General features: G+C 46.7%; 1 protein-coding gene across 1 annotated transcript in view; it reads right to left on the bottom strand.

Annotated features, from left to right (window-relative positions):
• The window catches only part of NSG2 (neuronal vesicle trafficking associated 2), a 33,105-nt gene extending 31,791 nt beyond the window's left edge, over nucleotides 1-1,314 (bottom strand). Inside the window, exon 1 of the mRNA XM_039876342.1 lies at nucleotides 1,277-1,314. Coding sequence (XP_039732276.1) covers nucleotides 1,277-1,294 — 18 coding nt within the window. The 5' untranslated portion in view covers nucleotides 1,295-1,314. The remainder of the gene's footprint in view (nucleotides 1-1,276) is intronic.
• Between the last annotated feature and the right edge of the window lie 19,296 nt (nucleotides 1,315-20,610).

Raw genomic sequence — 20,610 nt, 5'->3', positions numbered from 1 at the left:
AAAACATGAACGTCTATCGAATCTATTGTATCATCTTATTTATCTAAAGTCCGAATATTTTGCAGAGGTGGTTAATATCAAGATATGCTGTCAGCCTGCCGGGACATTTAGAGAACTCCACCCCATAGTGTAGGCAAAGTGGAAGGAGAAAGGAGGTTGACAGATAATCCCCGATGACTGCCGAGTGCCACAGTGTCATGGGGCACACAGAAGCTGTCTGAGCCTCATCTATAAAATATGGGCAATAATCATAATAGAACCCTATTTAATGAGTCTGTGTGCCCTGCGAACCATAAGCCCTGGGGTGATGATTGGCTTTGCCTTTTATGGTGGCAGCACTCTAAGATGGCCCACCAGATTCTCGTTCCCATCCCCTGTCCCCATCCGGGTAACCTCGTCCCTCAGAAGTGTAGACAGAACCTGGGAATGCGATGGCAGAGTCACTCCTGTGATTATGTCATGCTATGTGAAACGCCCTCGTAGCAGACTAGAGAAAGATTCTCTTGCTGGCATAGGAGAGGGCCATGCGGCCAGTACCTAAGAGCATCTCTAGAAGCTGAAAGTGACCTCAGCCAACAATGAATGGGTCACTCAAGAAAACGGAACTTCAATCCTACAACCATAAGTAACCAAGTAACTGAATTCCGTCAACAACCTGAGCAAGCTTGGAGAGGACCCCAAGTGTCAGGCGAGAATGCAGCCCAGCCGACACCTGTATTTCGGACCTGTGAGACCCCAAGCAGAGAACCCAGTGTCTGCGCCTGGACTTCTGACCTACAAAAACTGTGAGATAATGCATTTGTGTTGTTTTGAGCCACTAAATTTTTGGCAATTTGTTACACAGCAGTAGAAAATTAATCCAGCTTCACGATGCCGAGTCTATCTCGACTGTCTTTTGGCTTGGTCCCTTCGTTCCTAGATCCTTAGCCATCCGACTGGTCTCGAGTATCTACACATCACACATCAAACGTCACAAAGCATTTGCTTCCTGGTCCTTCCTTCGGTCCCTCTTTTTTTAAAAACTTCTTTCCCAAAGCTTCTCGAAAAGCTCAAAACCATTTTCATCATTTCATGTAAATTTAAAAGCCCCTATGCTGTGGCTGACATGTTGAGACAGGCGACAGCACTAAAAATATATTACCGTCTGGATGAGACAATGAAGAGTCACTATAAGCAATATCGTTCTAATTGTCATAATAAACATTTTGGGGGTGCTTCTCTAGCACCCATTTCCTTCTTTAATCAAAAGCCTCCTCCATTCTTTTAGAGAACTCACCTGCTGTGTGGCAGCCATGTGGTTATGTGGGATCCATCTCTCCTTTGATGGCAGGGACAGTCCCGAATTAGGTTAAGCCAATCGGGGTGTACTATCCTTCTGATCAAAAAATTTGATTGGCTAAGAGGTGTGCCTATCACCCTCGTTGGACCAATAAGGTATGAGGCAGTGTTGACTGGGAACTTGGGGAAAGAAGCCTCCTTGCTATTTATGGGTGTCTCTCAAAGAGCATGCTCTCCCTCTGGATGTCGTGGTGAGGACTTGAGTCCTGGAGTTGCTGAAGCAATCACTGCCAAAGGGAGCTCAGAGAAATGGGGACAGGCCCCAACGGCACCCTGCTCTCTGGATCACGCCTGGCCTGAAGGCCGGCCCGCACTGGACTCCACAGCCATGGGGGCGAATAGACACTATTTGGGACTTGATCCAATTTGGGTTAGGTTTTCTGTTACTTGAGGTGAAAACCTTCTGTCTGATACGAATGTATTCCAAGAAGAATGAACGGAAAAGCTTTTAGAATTTACTACGATGGCCAAATACTAAAGAAGCATAACAAAATCAATACAGATTTTTTTTCTTGGCGCCAGAAAAAAAAAAAATCACCTCAAAATATAATGAGTCCACCAAAAGATACATCCCAAAATATTCACAGCCACTTTTCCTATAATAGCCCCAAAATGAGAACCACCCAGGCGTCCATTAACAGAACAGATAAATTGTGGTTTATTCATAAAATGGAATGCAATACACACGGGTGAACCTCACAGACTTTACATTAAATACGTCTTTTAAAAGTATCTCGTTTGCAGACTTTAGGCAGAGCAGGGGCCACAGCCTCCTTCGAGTCCACGTCCCACTCGGCCCTGAGCCCGAGATGTTGCGTATGCCCTGTTTGACTTTTGAATGGAAACAATTCTTTTGGCTTCAGAGCCTCACTCCTCCAACCATCAAGTTCAAACCCAGGCCACAGGACAGGTGGGCACGGGACCCTGTGCCAGTCCTCAGTCACCTGCTCCTCTCCTGAGCTCAGCCACATCTCCTCCAAAGCAACCCATAATATTTTACCTCTGCCCCTGTGACAGTGTTAGCTTGTTAGAACCCCACTCCGCATCAACAGCAGGTCTTGGCCCACCTGCCTGGAACAAATAGATGGTTCTCTGGCCTCATCTCCCTTGACCTCCTGGGGGTCTGTGACAGTGTGTTCTCTCGCTCCTCCTTGAAACTTCCTCTTCCCTGGGGCCCACGGCAGTCTCCCTCTTGGTTCTCTGCCTACTCACCGACCAGCTCTCCTCGGCTTCCTCTCCACACTGTTCCCCTTTCTGCTTCACCTCTCGAAGACGGAATTCCTCAGGGCCGGGTCACGGGCACTCCTTCCCCCACCCACCGCCTTCCACAAACCCCCCCACCGGTGTCCGTGTCCCTCCCAAGTCTGTCTTCATCCTCACAACTCCCACATTTACATCTCCAGTTTGGACCTCGCCCAGAACACAGCTCGCCCTACTGGACGTGCGCCCTTGGGGCGACATGCCTAAATGCAGCGTACCCATGGCAAAGCTTTCGGGGTCCCTGACCCATCTGCCCTCGACATTTGCTTCCCCATGTAATTCCCCAAATCAGAAAATAGCAGCATTATCCACGCCATCGTTTACGTCAAACCGCGTATGAGAATCTCCCATGATCCTTCTCTATCCGTCGGTCCCCAAATCCATGCCATCACCAGCTCCCACTGCCTCAAAAATTTCTCTTGAATTGGGCTATTTGTTCAGTTACACTGCTGCCCCCTGCCCCAGTCCAGAGCACTCTCATCTCTGGCCAGCTTCCTGGTCCCCACTCTGACGTCTCCAAACCCAGGAGAAAGAGCTTTCGAGACTAAGCGAGCAGCATGTACAAGCAAACATTCACAAGTGAAGTCACAAACATCTTCCTTTTGACACCCAGGAGGCTGGCACCTGGGGGAACTACGGAGGTGGCCGTGAGTGGCAAGAGGACAGGGCAGGTGACTTGAGGGGCATCTTGAAGATTAACCTGAGAGCAGTGAGGAGCTGAGGAAGGGTTATAAACCAGAGAATGGCTTCCCAGATGTGCATTACAGGTAGAGAGGAGGCCTCTGTCAACGGGGACATCGCTGGGGAGAAGCAGAAAGCAGGAGAAGTTGTGGGAATCAGCCAGCCATTAGGCGCGCCATGAAGCTCGGCGTCTGTTCCCATGGAGTGAAGTCAGAAACATCTTCCTTCTATGAAAGGAGATCTGGGAACAGCCAGTTTCTAGTACTATGAAGGGAAGGCACGAGAAACGTTAACCAATCATTATTAATTGGACCTTGGAGGAATCAGCTTGCGTAAGCAAAGAAAGAGGAAATAAATTTGCAAAGAAAGTCTCAATTCTCAGTAGTTGAAAAAAAAAAATGGATCAAAACAGAGCCCTGGGCTCTCGAATAACAACAGAAATGGGCGGGGGGTGGGGATGAAGAGAGCAGAGGAAAAATTCTTTCTCCTCTTTTTTATTATTCAAAGTGGGGTTTTACATATATTTGAAAAATGAACTTCCTCCAGATTTTAAAATATCATCGTGGTTTTGGGCAAAGAAATAAATTGGTTTTCTTTTCATATTTACATATCGGCCCTATTGTCCTGTCGGGGACGGTCCCAAGAACATCATTTGATATCATTGGCACTGCGAGAATGGGATAAATTATTCACCCTGAAAGGACCCCGCAGCTGGACGTAGCCCCCCTTCACTGGCAAGGCCAGATAATACACAGTGGTTCAGATGGCGCCAAGTGCAGATCATAAAAATTTAAAATACTACTTCCCGGGATTATCAATAATGAAGAGGTCCCCACACGGATGGGCAGGGACAATAAATAAAAGCGCAGAAGCGCTGATGAGGAGCCACATTGCATTTTTACGAGCTGGACTTGCACAGGCCGGAAACGGACGGAAGCCGCATCCTTCGGCTCATCCCTACAGCCGAGCGAGAGTTCAGAGCAGGGCAGTGAACGGCTGGCGGCCGAGGACCCACTACGCGCCAGGCCCTGTGCGCGGGGCCCTGCTGAGGTGTGTCCACTCAGTTCCTTCCCACAGCTCCTTACCACATCCCCCCCAATCCTCGCGTCTCTGCTTTAAAATTATTATGATGCCCGTGTTTCCGATGGGGAAATCTAGCCTTGGAGGGCTGTCACTTGCCTGTGATGACACGACTGGCCAGCGGTTGAGCTGATCTGCAAACGCAAGGTCGCCGTGCTCTTTCCTAGCTAGCATGCTTTGTTTGTTTGTTTGTTTGTTTGTTTTTTAAACGAGCTAACAAGCTAATGCTTTCATAGGGGTGAAGGTAAAATAGTATGTCGTGTGGGGGTACCTGTTGTGTGCCTGGCACTGTGCCGGAAGCTTTACTTCTGTATCTCAGCGAATCCTCTCCATCACGGGGAAGGTGGGGTGATTATCCCCATTCTACAGATGAACAGCGACAGGGAGCAGCGATGCCTTCATAAGCTCACACAGCAACCACGACGCAGATCTGGGCTTCTGGCTCAGATCCAAGTGCCACCGAGGCAGGAAGGTCATCGTTCGAGAATCATCACACTCACACTCTGATCCCATGGCCCCCGGTACACAGCGGAGGCCCCGCAAATGCGGCCGAATAGATGAATGAACAAAGGAAGCTGCCCCGATGGGTCTGAGTGCTTGGCTGGGAACGCGCTCCCATTTGCACCCCTCACTCGTCACCCCTCATTCCATCTCTTTGGGTGTGGGTCTTTCCCCAGGCCCTAGAAGCTTAGTATTAAGCCCAGGACACAAGGGAAGATGTCAGTGCTCAAAGGACATTGGTGGGGTGTTGTTGAATCCCATCGATTTGCAGGTGGAGGGGCGGGAGCCCAGAGCGGGGAAGGGATCGCCTACACAGCAAGACGGGGCCAGAGGCGGGACGCTGCGATGGAGCTGCCAGTTCTCAGTCTGGGGCTCACTGCACGGGATCAAGTCTCTTTTCCCTGTTGAGCCTTTGCTTTCTCAGGCAGATGGACGAGCCTCAAACAGACCAGTGAGCCCAATGCGCCTACGACTCTCCGACTACGTGGCAACGTGAGTGGGTCTCCATACCATTCTCCCCGGGAACTTCCAGCACCTTCTGCTCTGAGCAGAACTCACTCCCTGGGCCAGAATATCACAGTGGAGGTCCCCGGCTCTGCTACCGGGTCTACCATCTACGGTCCAGAGGCTCAGTCCATGTCCCCTCTCAACTCTCCCTGTGGCCCGTGGCCAGCCCCTGTGCTCTCCAGGAAGGAGGATCCGGGGACCGAGTTGATGATAACAGTGACGACAGCAAGGATCATAAGCTTGCATCGAGCACGTCCTCTGTGCCAGACCCTGTGGTAAACGGTCTCCGTGTGTTTGCTCTTTTCGCCCTTGAACCAGTTCTGAGGAAGATATTATTGTTCCCATGTCATCAGTGAGGAATCGGAGGGTCAGAGTAGTTATAAACTTGCCCAGGGTCACACAGCAACTCAAGGTTTGAATTCCAGCTGCACAGTTGTAACCCCTCCCTAGTGTCCAGGTAGGGACACTAGCTAACTTCACGGTGGCCTGTGTGCAAACGTGAGCAAGTCACCTAAATTCTCCGAGACTATTTCCACGTCTGTGAAATTGGGGTGATTTTTTTAAAATATAGAAAATTTGATTCATGCTCGTGGTAAAAAGCATTACAAATTATAGAATAAAATTCTTCAAACGGCCTCGCCTCCCCATTCTTACATCGTAAACATTTAATGGTTTCTTGCGTGTCTTTCTGACGGTGTTTTGCGAATTATAATAAAACATACACACGTGTTTCCACCAATGGGATCGCTCCACGCCACACTCGTTAAAGCTCTTTAACTGAGCGACGTGTCTGCCGCATTAGCAAATCTGCCTCATTCTCTCAGCAATCGCTTATTTTCCACCAATTTATCCAATCAGTTCCTTCTCATGGAACATTCCAGTTGTTTCCAGTCTTTTTTTTTTAACACTTGCAAAACTATACCCTTAGGATAACTTCCTCTTGGTAGGAAGCATACCAATAAAATGATATACTTTAAATTTTATAAACAATGTCCAAACACCATCCGAAGAACACTGAACCCGGTTACATAACCAGCAAGAGTATATTGAGATCTGTTTATCGCTAGCGTTAGCAACACTAGGCACTGTCGATTTTTTTTTTTTTTTTGGCCAATCTGATAGGTAGAAAGCTATATTTTCTTTAAAATTATGCTTTTAAGTTATAAAGAATTTTTCATATGCCTAGTGCTCATTTTATATGTACTTATTGGAATAGCCTACTCAGAGCCTTTCCCCCAGTTCAGGGCGATTTATAACTCATCTCTTGAGAACCTCTGAGAAGCAGGACGAGGGGCTCCGTGAGCCCGGAACCCGCAGAGATGGGCATGTCCACGACTCCCCAGGGAAAGGCTGACGGCTCTCTGATCCTGTGTTTCAGAGAGAAAAAGGAAGTCTCTCTGAAGCCACAAGAGAGGCCGAGAAGGGACACAGGACTCAGTCGCAAGAACAGCGTCTCCTCCACCCCACACCTCTCTGGGTCCACCTGGCCCTGTCCCTGCACCCCGCTCTCGAAACCTCATCTTTCTCAGCATGTTTCACGTTTAAAGTCAGCTTCCAAGAACGTCAGCTTGAGGAGACACATTCTTGAAGCCCAGTGAAGGGAAGGGAGCTGCATCCATGAGTACCGCCTGTGATGCCTTTAGACGATTTTCATGCTTTTCCCTTGCACTAACCCTGTTGGTAAATCCCATGCTCACTTTACAGCTGGCAGAAACCAAAGCCCAGAGAGGCTAAGCAACTCACCTAAAGCCACACAGTAAGAAAACAGCTCAGCTGGGACTTGAACCTAGATCTCTAGGACTACACAGTGCACGACTACCACACAGAACACGAAGTGTGCCGAAATCGATAATTGATCTCTAAATGTCTACATTCCTTTCTTCCCACGAGCAGGTGAGTTGCGATGTGTCAAGACTTAGTAATCAATAGGAAGGAAAGGGACGTTTGCCCGGAGCCTGGCAGCTGGCTTGCCAAATGCACGATGCGTCTGGGGCTTCGCCAAGGTGGGGCTGTGCTCGTCTGTGGCCTGCCTTCTGCAGACCTGCCATCCATTGGCTGGTACCTCCCAGCACACCTGCCTGCACATCTTGGCTGCACTGTTTGCTTTTGGTGTGTCCTAGGAGAGCATTTCACCTTTCCAAGCTTGTTTCTACATCTGTAAAATGGGATAATGACAGTGACCCCACAGAGGGTTTGTGGGGACGTCTGGGTTATTGTGGTCCCTCAGATAAACCAAAGGCAGCAAGGCCCCGAAGGCATGCCCCGAAATTGGGTGTCTGCAGACTGATGCTTCAGCTCCTCAAGAGCTTGCCCCCCCCTAGCCGGGAGAAAGCCACTCAACTGCTAAGATTCAAGTCTGTCTCCCACGCTGTCAAGGGGAGGGACTAAGCCAGGCTTCGAGCTAGCGTTTCCCACCACCCACTGCATGCCAAGACTTCAGAGACGAGGCAGAGCCGGGGCCCTCGGGCCTGGTGGGCAACCCCCCTCAGTGGCACAGCACTGCATCTGCATGACCCGCTCCCCATTCCACCGCCACCGCCACCTCCGTCATGACCGTGGCCGTGGCCTTCTGCTGGGTGATCTCCCGCTCCCACTCGTTTCTATTCTCCCCATTCCTCCCGGGGGTGCTGCAGGAAACCCGGCCACCTCTGCGGGGGCAGCTACTCTGCTGCTTCCAGGAGCATCGATTGGGAGGAAAGAGGAAGAAGAGACTAGGAAACAAGCAGGAGTCCCTTGTCCCTCGCGTGGCCCACAGCAGCCAGAGGACTCTCCCTAAAATAGAAATCTGATTTCTATTCTTCTACTTTGAACCCCTCCAAAAAAATTCACCAGGCCGCACGTGAACCGGCACCCATCTTCCGAGTCTCTCTCGGTCACTCAGTGAGCCCAGGCGACCTGGCCTCCTAACTCTTCCTTCAATGCCCTCGAGGCTGGTCCTTCTGTCCCCCACTCCCCTCACCAACCCACCTCTGGCGGAGCTTCCTCCTCAGATGTCCCCTGACCACCCTCCCATCGTAACGAGGCCCCCTGAAGTCTTAGCCTCTTCTACATTACGGCACCTTACTCTGTCCATATTAGCCCTCCTCGCAACTGGTGTTGCATTTCTATTTGTGTGATGGCCTGTTTGGCATCCTCTCCCCCACTGGACTGGAAGCCCCACAGAGGCAGTGGCTGCGTCCGACTCCTCACGGTGGGTGTGCATCGCCCAGCACAGTGCCCGTCACATAGAAGGTGCCCAACGAGGTGTGCTGGATGAGTGGATGAGCGAAAGAATATCTTCCAGAATGACAAGTAGAACCCTGGCTGAAACTATGGGCGGTCAGGGAACGTGTCCAGGGGAGCTGTCTGTGCTGACAGTTAAGCATCTGGAAGATCCACCTGGCTTTTTGAGTGGGATTCACTTTTAACACATCTGTTCTAATGTCAGAACAGACGTGTTAAAATATAAAGCTTATAATGCAAAGACGGTAAAATCCAAACACTGGCAGAGAAAACGGCTAACGCGATTTCCCACTAAGAGGAGAGACGACAGAGGCCCGACTGAGGAGAGAATTCACGCGGGTCCCGCCGTGAGGCGACAGCTGGGCTCATCCTCGAGCCGCAGTCCACGGACACTCAGGCCAGCAGGCTCGCCGTTCCGGCCCAGGCAGAATCATCTAGAACAACGCCGCCTGGGTTCTCTGTCATCTAGATGTAGCCAAGATGCTCACCAGCTATATTGCTTTGGGAAGTGATTTTTCCACTCAGCGCCTGAGTTTCATCATCTTTAAAAACCAGATTAAATAACTTCTTTATTGAGTCTTATTAACTATTGTGTGTAGCGTGTGCTTGCATGTGCGTGTGTGCGTGCATGTGTGTGTAGTGTGCGTGTAGTGTGTGCGTGCGTGTGGCTGAGAACAGCGTCTAGCATTTAGAGAGCACTTGAAAACGGTCATTTTACTATTTTCTTACGTTCGGTTTTGTGCCAGGCACTGTACCTATGAGCCACCGTCCGTGATCTGACCATTGTGAGGTGTGATTGGTGGCCCACTCCACAGAGGAGGACACTGAGGCCCGCCCGTTGGAAGCCTTTATCACGAACGTCGGAGGGAGTCTGCAGTGTGGGGCCTGCACCTTTCAGGACGCACCGGGCTCCCTTTCCAATCCCCAGGGTGTTTGCCTTTCAGGCTCCGGAATGGCTTTTGGTCCACCTGGACTGGGTGCTCAGTAGCCGTCAGGCCTGTCCCCTCTCTCTAGCAGGGAAGGAAGCCCTTAAAGGCAGGAGGGACGGGCGGGCAGGGGAAGAAGGGGAGACGGAGGCCACTGTGTTTCTGGATGACTTGCAGGTGTGCAGAGGGGTTAGAGGGACAAGTGGCCTCCTCGCCACAGTCCCTTTCCCTTGCGTACCTCTCAGGGACATGCAGCTCTTCAAGGCTGTAGCTGTTGGACGAATGGAGACCGATCCTGAAGCCCCACAAAACCCTGAGAGATGGTCCCCCCCCTTCTCCCCAACTTCCGCTATGGCTGGCTCAAACGCCAGCACTGCTCCTCTCGTGAGCTTGGACAACAACCAAATTTCTCTGCTCCTTCCTATTTTTCACCAATAGGAGTGCAAACTGCAGGATTCCCAGGGGTGATGTGCATCCAGCACAGCAGTCCTCAGCTTGGGCTGCACACAGGAGTCACCTGAAGAGAGTTAATTAATACCAAGCCCGGGTCTCACCCCAGAGAGTCTGATACCATCGTTCCGGGGCGTGGCCTAGATTTTGGGAGTTTCAAAAGCTCCCCAGGTGATCCTAACACGCAGTCCAAATCTGAAAACCTCTGCCACGCACGTAGCAGATGTCCCTTTGCATTCCGTTAGTGTTAATTGCCCGCTCGAATTTTATTTTTAAAGGCACTATCAGTTTCCCAGGATAGCTCAAGGCTTCTTTATTTCGGCCACCACCCCCCGTGCACATTCTCATATTGACAACCTCTGCACTTTCAAAACAGATGACTCAGCCCCGGGCCAATCACCTGGGCCCTTTATCTAGCTTTGGCTCCTCTTCTGTTCATTGGATGGAGCCAATTGGTTAAGACACACAATGCCTTCCTGGAGACGCCAATGAGGAAATCAAACAGATGGAATGATCCATTGTTCACGCTTCAGCCAGGGAAACCCACGGTTTGCCTCCAAAGCTCTCTTACAGTGTGCCAAAGCCCCCACTGCGAAGCCCCAGCTTCTCTCGGATGGATCTTAAACGATAAGTTGCTCCCACCCGTGTCCATGGGCTAACCGCACCCCACCCCCCACGCACATCTCTCTGTAGAAATGCCCACCTCCATTCTTCATGGACCACTCCCATGTCAGGAGATGTGCCATCAGCCAGTCACTCATTTCCAGCCACGCCTCCCCCAGAGACACTACTCCAAGGCGTGCTATTTCCCCAGCGCTCTCCATGCTTTGCGCATGCGTGCGCTTTGCCTTAAACGCCTTTTCCTCCCGTGGTCTACCTGGAAGGGCTTTACTCACCTTTAAAAGCCAAATTCAAATGTTCTCCCTCGCAGCTGACTTCCCCTGGCCTCTCGGGAGCCCCCGCCCCGCCCCCGCCACAGCGGGATTTAGTCGTTTCCACCTCTGTGCTTTCGTAACCTTCGCAATGCTCAGGTATGCATTAGGTGCTCGTGATGCGTGCATGAGATGCTGTGCCGGACAGGGATTCTGGAATTTGTCTTTTTATAACCAACTCCTAGCACAGGCACAGGGCTCTGGCAGGTGCAAACTAAATGCTTGTGGGACTGCGTCCAATTCTCTCTCCTCAAATCCTTACCAGTCAATTTTCGAAACCCCTCCCCCAGATAATCAAGGCGATTGTCCCTGTCACGCTTCAGAAGCTTATTAGTATTCATCTGCTATGACGAAACTTTAAAAAGCTCACTTTCCTTGCCCATGTGTGTATATGTGAACCAAAAAAAAAGAAAGAAAAAATGAATAAACACTTACCATCAGTCTGAAATAACACACGAGACGTGCTGTCTCTGCAGGGAATAACCACTTAACGGGAAAGGGACCGTATTTGACTGATGAGGAAGGGACAGGGTTCGGGGGCGCTTTATTTCCTGAGGTGGGGGCGGAGGGGCACTGAGGGGAGGGGGCACGCTTTACCTTTTCTGGAGCAGGCAGCTGTAAGTGGTTAACCTCCAAGGGGGTGATGAGAGGAACGGTCTGGAAGCCATCCTCCACTGAAGGCGGCTTGGCTCCTTTCTCGCCGGGGTTACCGTTCAGCTTCACCATCCTTACGCCTTTCTTCCCAGACCTGAGGCAAGCAGTGGGAGTCTAGTTACGCGGGGGAGGGGAGGCGGGGAAAGAGCAAACGGCGCTGTCCTCAACGGCTCCGCTCCGGTGGCTTTCGATGTAGAGACCGGAGTCATTGCTCTCCCCTCAGATTTCCTGACATGGTTCCCGTCATCCAGTAAAACTTCTATAATCATCGAAATGTGCCATCCGCCCCCAGGGCTCAACAGCCCTTAAATCTGGGAAACTCAAGGAAAATCCTAGACTCCCACACACAAAAAATACAAGCTTAAAAAAAATATATCCAAGACTCTAGAGCTAACACAGGCATGTATGTAATCTCAGTGGAAAGCTTATTCCGACCGCAAAATTAAATCTTATTATTTTGGATTACCCTGCAGTATGATAAATTTCACCTTACCACTCTGGTTGCTGTTCTATTATACTGGTTTTCCTTCACCAGTCTCCCTAAAACACAATAAATACATTCAACGACTCCATGTGCAGTGCACCCTTTTACATAATCTGTAGGTTGTATGGGAGATACAATTTCCTAAGACAAAAAAGGACTGGCTTGAACCCGATCCTGTTATTCAGGCATGAAATGCCTCCATGTCTTCCATAGCGAAGGGCCAATTTTTTTTTTTTCCTTTTGCTTCTATGGAAAGTTAGCAAACCCCGTATTGCAAGATTGCCAACTGAATAAACAAATCACACTTATTCCTCTCTGGTTCCCTTGGAAGTCTAATGGTGCTCCCACCCCACCCCCAGACGCCCAGCACAACTGAATCCCCCGTGTCAATCCTGCTGATAGAACATTATTAGACAGAATAGGGCTGTCGCGGGGTTGAAAGGGATGGTAGAGGGTTGGAGGATATTGGGGAGTGGTTAAAGCGAAAAACCAAAAAACAAAAACAAATGCCTACTTACTGTGCTGCACTCTTGGGGGTCAGAGCAGATTCAAGCCAATTTGAAGAGGAGGCGGAGGACGGCCGGGAGTCCTCCCTCCTCAGCCGGAGCTCGTGGTGCTGAAGGGACAGCGCCTCGCGTGCGTCTGGACCCGGAGCTTCTGAGAGCGCGCGCGAGCGAGCGGGGAAGAGCTGCTGGCAGCCGCCTGCCTGCTCGCCGGCTCGCGCCCCCTCCCACCGGGGAACGGGCTCCCACACCATCTGTCATCTGGCACCACCTGCTGTTTCTCATGCATGGCCACAACCACCGCGCGGGATAAAATGGTTTCAAGAAAGTGGGAGGGATTCTGACCACCACCAAATATAATTTTTAAAAAAGTAAGCTGCACCGTAAAACAAGCAATGCTTGAGCCCCTAACATATCTAGAAAGGCACATTGATTAGGAGAAGTCGCCACTTCCTAAAATCTTTCAGAACAATATTATAAAATACAGAATGGTTCGGGCCCCGCACCGTGCTCTGACCTGTGGAAGGAAAATAGAGAGAATTAATATTTATCGAGTCTCATCCACACGGTGGGCACTTTTCCAGGCTCTTTCAGACTGTTTCCGTAATTTGCAGTATGTGACTTCTAATAGCACCTTCGTGATGGGGTCGGCGTAAGGTACAAACGTAAAAAGGTGAGAAAAGCATCTCAGAGCGAGCACCACATAAACATAAATGACTATTCTCTCGACATCGCTGTGATCACACAGTTCAGATAAGGTCACAGAGCTGCTCGAGCCCCAGGAACTGGGATTTGAGCCCTGATCCACTGCCACACGGTTGAAGCGGACAAAATGATTTCTTGGAAGGAAGGAAGGAAGCGTTTCCAAAAAGTAGATATCTGTATGCCACAAAACTGCACTGAACAGTTTAAAGTTTGTCAGCTTTACTCTTAAGTCAGTGTTGGGTGAAATAAAGACATACCTATTCTTCTGCGCATCGTCTAATAATCCTAGGTGGCTTTCATCATAAATTGCTTATAAAGAATATTTTTAAATCACCCATGTGTTTAGTAATAATATTACATGCATTGTTTTCACTTAGAAAATGTTGCTATTTACTGTTTCTATGAGTTTGTAACCATTTTCTTTAATAATTGTGAGTATAGTGTGGGAATGGAGAACACAGCCTTTCGAGCCAGGCCGACTGGGGTCAAATATCAGCTCTGCCACTTGCTAGATTTATGATCTTGGGTAAGTTAACTTCTCTGTGCCTCAATTTCCTCACTGTAATTGAGGGTACTACTAATACTGCATAGGATTGTTATAAAAATTAGATGAGTTAATACACGTACAGTGCTTAGCACAATATCTACAAGTACAAAATAAATATCTACTCTTATTCAATTATTAGATAAGCAATTTTATTTTATTTTAGACAAGCAATTTTAAAAATAGCTCTTAATCAGGTTTTTATTTTTTATTTTTTTAGTTTTCTAATTTATTAATTTATACCCTTTAAAACACTATTTTCTTCTTTCTCATTTCCTTAAGTTTATTTTTCTCTTTTGAACACCCAGGACAAATATCTAGTTTATTGATTTGCCTTCTCCCTGTTTGATAATAAAAGAAATTAATGCTATTGCTTCAATGTACCTCTGAAACAATGCTGCTTTTTCATTATCATTCCTCAATATTTTATAACTGAAGATTTGCTTCTCTGACTCAAGAGTCATTTGGTAAAATAGTATTGTTTTTGATTTCTAAACGCTTCGTTTTCATTGTTGCTAATTTATATCTTTTGAAACTAGTTCTAATTTCTGTATACTTTGTGTTTTCTGTATATTTTCTGCTTTGGGGAATGTATTAAATTTTCTTTGTGACCTAAGATATGAATTATTTCTGTTAAAATTCTCTGAGCATAAAGAAAGAAGTCACGTTCTATAGAGATTTTTATACATTGTTAAATCAAGTTTGTTCCTTGAGTTATTTAAATCTTCTATACCCTCAATGATTTTTCACTTTCTTGACCTGCCAAGAAATTAGAGAAGGGTGTTGCTATTTTCCATTACTGTTGTGATATTTCTATTTGCATTAAAGCTATGTTGTTTGGCACATAGTTTCATGATGTCACATCTTGTGACTTTTGCTTTTATGGTATAACATGATTAGTTCATTTAGTATTTTGTGATTAGAATTCCTCTCCACCTAAAATATAGTTGAAAACCCTTCCTTCTGTGGTTTCCAGTGGCTCTTCCCAGCCTTGTATAACTGGACTTTATTTCTTGACTAGGTCATTTTAAGTAATCTGTTTAATATGAGAATTTAACTCCTTATAATTAACTCTTACAATGACATGTATTGTCTCATACTTGTCATAATTTTTATGGTTTCTTATTATTTCCTTCATTGTGTTCTACATACACTTTAGTTATTTGGAAGGGACACGTATGTTTTAAAATTATGTCTTTGGTTATTTTTAATGATATCAAAAACATATTTGAATCAACATTCATCTTTCAGCCTCAAGAATAAAACAAATTCTTTTGATCTTCCACGTAAAATGAGATAATTAGCTCACGTTTACTTCTCCACCTTTTCCTGCTTCCCATTTATCAAATGTTAAACCTTAGTCTTTATTTTCACTGATGCACATTTTCCCATTTTATTTCCATTTCCTGAGATGCTTTCGTCAGACCTAGAAGTGGGAGAAAAGTGAATATAATATCTTTTTCCAAAGGGCTCAAATGATGCTTTATCTGAAAATAATTACTTTACATACGTAAGTTCCAAAGAATCTGTGATGCTTCTGTGATTGGTTTGATTGTATCTTAGTATTAAGTGTTTTGTTTTGTTTCCATGTATAGATATATCTCCAATGAAAGAGATAATAAAAGCACTTTAAATGTCTCATTATAAATCTTGCTGTCAGTTTAAGAATCTTATTCAAAATTTAATGGTGTGATAGGAATATAAGCTTTTTAGAAATCTGTTCTAAGAATCTCCCAGAGGCCAGCATAAAAGGAAGCTATGCTCATACTATTGCTACGAGCTCTATATTTAAATTTCAAATAACAGCAGTCAGAAAGCTATGAAAAGCAAGAGACTCTTTCCATTTTAAAAGGAAATGGGTCATCGCCTACTTTTGATTTAAAAGAAAGGACAATAGAGAGCCAGAGAGGCAAATGGCAGAAGGGCCAGTCCAAAGTTCTCTTCTGATTGGCTACAAACAGTTGAAGAAGGAGACTTTCTAACTAAAGGAGTCAAGCCCTGGGGGTGAAAACTGACATCAGCTTAAGACGAGCAGCATGACTTACAAAGAACCTTCCAATTAAAGTCCAGGGATCACTTAGAAATAAGTCGATAAGAATAAAGGCTCTTTGAGAAAGTTTTTGAATTTTGCCTAGAAACTGAGGTCCTTAAAAAGGCATTCCAAGCACCCTTTTCCTGTTAAATGACCCATTCCGCTGTCTCTTCTGACTAAAGTTTATCTAGTCTATGTTGTAAAATAAGTCACAATTGAGTGCAAAGTTTGGGTTGCAGAACAGTTTCCCCAAAAAAGCCAACTCCGAGGGCTTTGAAGGCGGACGTTGTTATTATGTATATATCTCTGGATGGCAGGGAGAAGGAAAGGGAGCACACTTGATCAGAGGGAGAACTGAATGGAGAGATATTCTCAACAAGCCCTCAGCCAATCCCACTAATACCTGTGAAGCTGGGATGGCCCTTCCTTGTTGTCCTGTGTTGAGATGCAGATGGGAGACCTTCCCCAACTGGGCAAGACCGTGGGCAAGGTGGCTCTCTTCAGCCGAGGGCAACTTTGGAGAGGGCTAATAGCTAAAGCTGTCAGCTAACTGCTGAGGGACAAAGACTTTCGGTCCTGACAAGGGACCTATCTGGGCAGCACAGCCTCCACTACAGGCTCTGTCCTAGGCTGTCCTCACACTTGACAATCGCGCCCCGTGACTTCAAATACCATTTGTATGCCTGTAACAACTCCTAAATTTTATTTCCGACAAAGACTTCTGGACTCAGACCCATATATATGACCATTCTCCTGACATCTTCACTTGGATGGCTCATAGGCACTTGCATCTCAACATGCCCAAAACCGAACTCCTGGTCTCTGCCCTCCCAGCTGCTCCTCCTCCACCGGAGAGCTATCTCATCAGTGAATTGCCCCGTCATCCGGCCTTTGCTCCAGCCAGAAAACTCAGAGGAGTTCTTGACAGCGCCTTCCTCACTCCTACATGCAATCACCAAGTGCTGATAATCCTCCCAAATCTCTCAAATCGGTCCAGCCCTCCCTATCGCGATGACTCATCCTTAGCCTCCTCTATCTCCCTACCTGACAAGTCTCCTGACAACGGTGCTCTCCCCCCAACCTACTCCTCCGCTATAGTCCAAGCCATCGCTGTACAATGAAATTCTGGTCGTGTCGTTTCCTTACCGAGAACTCTTCAGGGGCTTTTTTTTTTAAGATAAAGACCAAAATCTTAAACTTATCCTATACAGTTCTCTATTTGTCCCCTGACCACCCTACAACTCCCCCTCCTGCCACCTTCCCCTTACAAAGACACTCCAGCTCCCCTGACCTCCAGACATGCGTCCCCTGAGGTGTTTCCTTTGCAGCTGCCTCTTCGGGGGTCCTCTTTCTACCCCTTTAACCAATTTATGATTCTTCAGAACCATTTAAGCAGTACTTTCTCAGGGATGTCCCCTCTGAGACTGCAGACTATATTCAATTCCTCTTGCATATGCTCCCTTAGTACTCTGTTCTTCTATTTGAAATACCTATTGTTCTTAAAAACTACATGATTATTTGCATAATTGTGGCTGAATGAGAAAAAGAATCAAGTTCTTACAACCCCAATATCAGCAACCAGGGGGTGGATGGGTAAATTTTGGTTCATCCCATCTGAGGAAATATTATTAGGTCATGAAAAATGTCATAGAATACTGAATTAACATGGGGAATGTTTCTAATGTTAAGTGGAAAGAGCAATCGAATTGTACAGACGTTTTCTCGACTGTGAAAATGTGAAGACTTAACGGTATTAAAATGTGTACAGGTTATTTCCTGGATGATTTTATGGGTGAGTTTCACCTTTTCTTAATACTTTTTTTCCTCATCTCCCCAAAACGTGTTATTTTTAAATCAATGAAGGAAAAAAACATGAATAATTTTCTACTAGAGAAAAGAAAATCTGTGGAGTTCTAGAAAATATTAACTTTAAAAAAAAAACAGTAGATTTATAAGAGAAAAAAAATCTATCAAGTTCTAGAAAACATAAACTTAAAAAAAAACAGATTTATAAGAGACTAGTAAGCCAACATGGTGAAATTAAAGAGTTGACTCTAAGTTCACCGAGTGTTATAGGGGGGCCTTGCGGGAAGTCACTATTGTGGCCCTGAGACCCTCTGACACACCAGAGAGGATGACAGGGTGTAAACCGCTATTACTATTTTTTTCTTCCAGTTTTACTGAGCTACAATTAACAAATAAGTATTATGTATATTTAGGGTGTACAATGTCATGTTTTGATATTTACACACATTGTGAAATGATTGCCACGATCACTCTAATTAACATATGCATAATTTCACAGTTACCATTTGTGTGCGGGGATGGGGGGGTGGCGGGAGAAAGTGGTAAGGACATTTAAGATCTACTCTCTTAGCATCTGTCAAGTACAGATGCATCCCAAGACCCCATGGATGCCCAAAACCACGGGTAGTATGAACACTACACGTCCTGTTTTTTCTGTACAGACACGTTTTCACTTAGGAAGTGCTTTATGGCTTCTCTTTGGCATATCCAAATTGCTGGCATCACTGCTCTTGAGCTCTGGGGCCACCGATAAGTAAAATGAGGGTTACTTGAACATAAGCACTGCGACACCTCAACAGTCGATCTGATATCCGAGACAGGTACTAACAGGCGGGTAGCACAGAAGCGTCGACATGCGGGACAGAGGGACGATGCCTTAGGTGAGGGGTAGCAGACCTGAGTGAGATTTCATCAAGCTGCTCAGAACAGCACCCAACTTAAAACTTATTCATTTCTTGACTCTCCCATTTAATATTTTTGGACCATGGTTGACTCCGAGTAACTGAAACCACAGAGAGCAATGCTGCCTAAACTGAGGACTACCGCACGCAATATTGACGATAGTCACCGTGCTGTACATCAGATCTCCAGAATTATTCATCCCGCAGAACTGAGTTTGTGCCCTTCGCCCGACATCTGTGTCCCCCCATGCCTCCAACCCTTGGCAATCGCCATCCTGTTTCTGACTTCGCCTTTTCAGATTCCACATAGAAGTGGACCATGCAGTGTGTCTTCCTGTGCCTGCATTATTTCACTTAGCATAATGTCCTCCGGGTTCACCCATGTTGCCACAAATGACAGAATTTCCTGTTTTTAAAGACTTAGTAATATTCCGATGTGTGTATTTGTGCACGTGTGTCATTTTCTTTGTCGACTCATCCATCGAGAGACGCTGAGGTTGATTCTCTATCTGGCCGTTGTGAATAATGCTGCAGTAAACATGGGAGCTCAGATGCCTCTTTGAGATACTCGTTTCATTTCCTTTGGGTGACCCCCAGAGATGGAGTTGCTGGACCATATGGTAGTTCTATTTTTAACTTTTTGGGACCCTCCATACTGTCTTCTCTGGTGGCTGCACCAATTTACAGCCTTATCGACAGTGAACAAGGGTTCCCTTTCCTCCACATTCTAGCAGATATGAGGTGAGACCTCACTGTGGTTTTGATTTACGTTTCCTTGATTATTAGTGATGTTTAATGTTTTTTTTCCATACCTGTTATTTTTAAATAAAGTACAAGGATTCAGTGACCCCTCCCAGAATGCGGGCTCTGTATCTTCACCAAGGAAAGAGAACTTAAGTATTTACAAATTCCTCATGAAAACACCCTTTGTTGAGAAGTTTCACTTGCTTGACTTCTTTATGCTTATATTAAAAAACATTTCACTTCAGAACTTATATAAATGTCTATCATACTGTATACCTGAAACTAACAAAAAAAAATGAAGAAAAATCACCCCTCAGAGACTCATACAGGCAAGACGGCCCCTCGCCTCCTGTCAGTCCATTCACAAAACAGTTGCCACAGTCGTTGTGTTAGGTGTGAGTCGGGTCCCACCAAAACTCTTCAAAACCCGTTTCCCACCCAGCTCTGAAGAAAGGGTCCTCGAAATGTCCCGGCGTAACCTGGGCTCTGCTGCCCTCACATCGCCTGCTCTCGCCTTTTCTCCTCCTTCCTCTTCCCTTCTCCATCCTCTGGATCCCGGCCTCTACCCAGAATGCTCTTGTGCTCTTTCCTCCCACATCTGCATGTCTGGCTTCCTCCTTCTGGTTTTTACCTAAATGTCACCTGCTATGTGGAGCCTCCCTTTCATCGTCCCACTTTGCGCTGCGTTCCTCGGCACACTTCATCTCCTTTTTCTCCATGGTACTTGTTTTTTAAACACACTGTATATTTTAGTTATTTATTTTGTTTATTATCTGTCTTCTCCTGAAAATGGGGATTTGTGTCTATGTTGTTCCCCCAGTCCCTAGAACAGAATCTGGAACATAACATGTACTCGATAAATATTACAAGTTGTATAAGCTAAAATTTGAAGCTTTACCTACCCAAGAATTTGGCAGCCTGAAAATTTACCCAGAACCCTTCGAAGAAGCTGCATGACCCACCCTGCCAGGGGACCTTTGGACGCTGCATGACGGGGAGGGCCTAAGTCACGTGCCCAGGCAGTGTGTCCTACAACTGGGAACAGGGAGATGTGGTAAACTGCCACCAGAAGGACATGCTGCCCCAAATCCTAGGCCGTTCTAGTCTCAAAGTAATTAAGTTAGAGCGAGAGGAAGAAACAGAACCATGATCATCTCACAGTCCTTACATCTTGTACTACTTTATAAGAACTTTGTATTCTTCTTGCCACTGCGTAATGTCACTATAGGAGAATGAAGAAGTCGGCTGTTCAGCGCCCTCCAACGAGGGCTATTATCCTGGATAGAAAGAGGACATCCCGCCTCACGGGGAAGAAGCAAGCAGTGTACCTTGCTTCTCG

Source organism: Pteropus medius, unplaced genomic scaffold, assembly GCF_902729225.1.
Source record: "Pteropus medius unplaced genomic scaffold, Ma_sr-lr_union100, whole genome shotgun sequence".
Classification (NCBI taxonomy): Eukaryota; Metazoa; Chordata; class Mammalia; order Chiroptera; family Pteropodidae; genus Pteropus; species Pteropus medius.
Note: the sequence above shows the minus strand (reverse complement) of the source record. Positions and strands in the feature narration are given on the sequence as shown.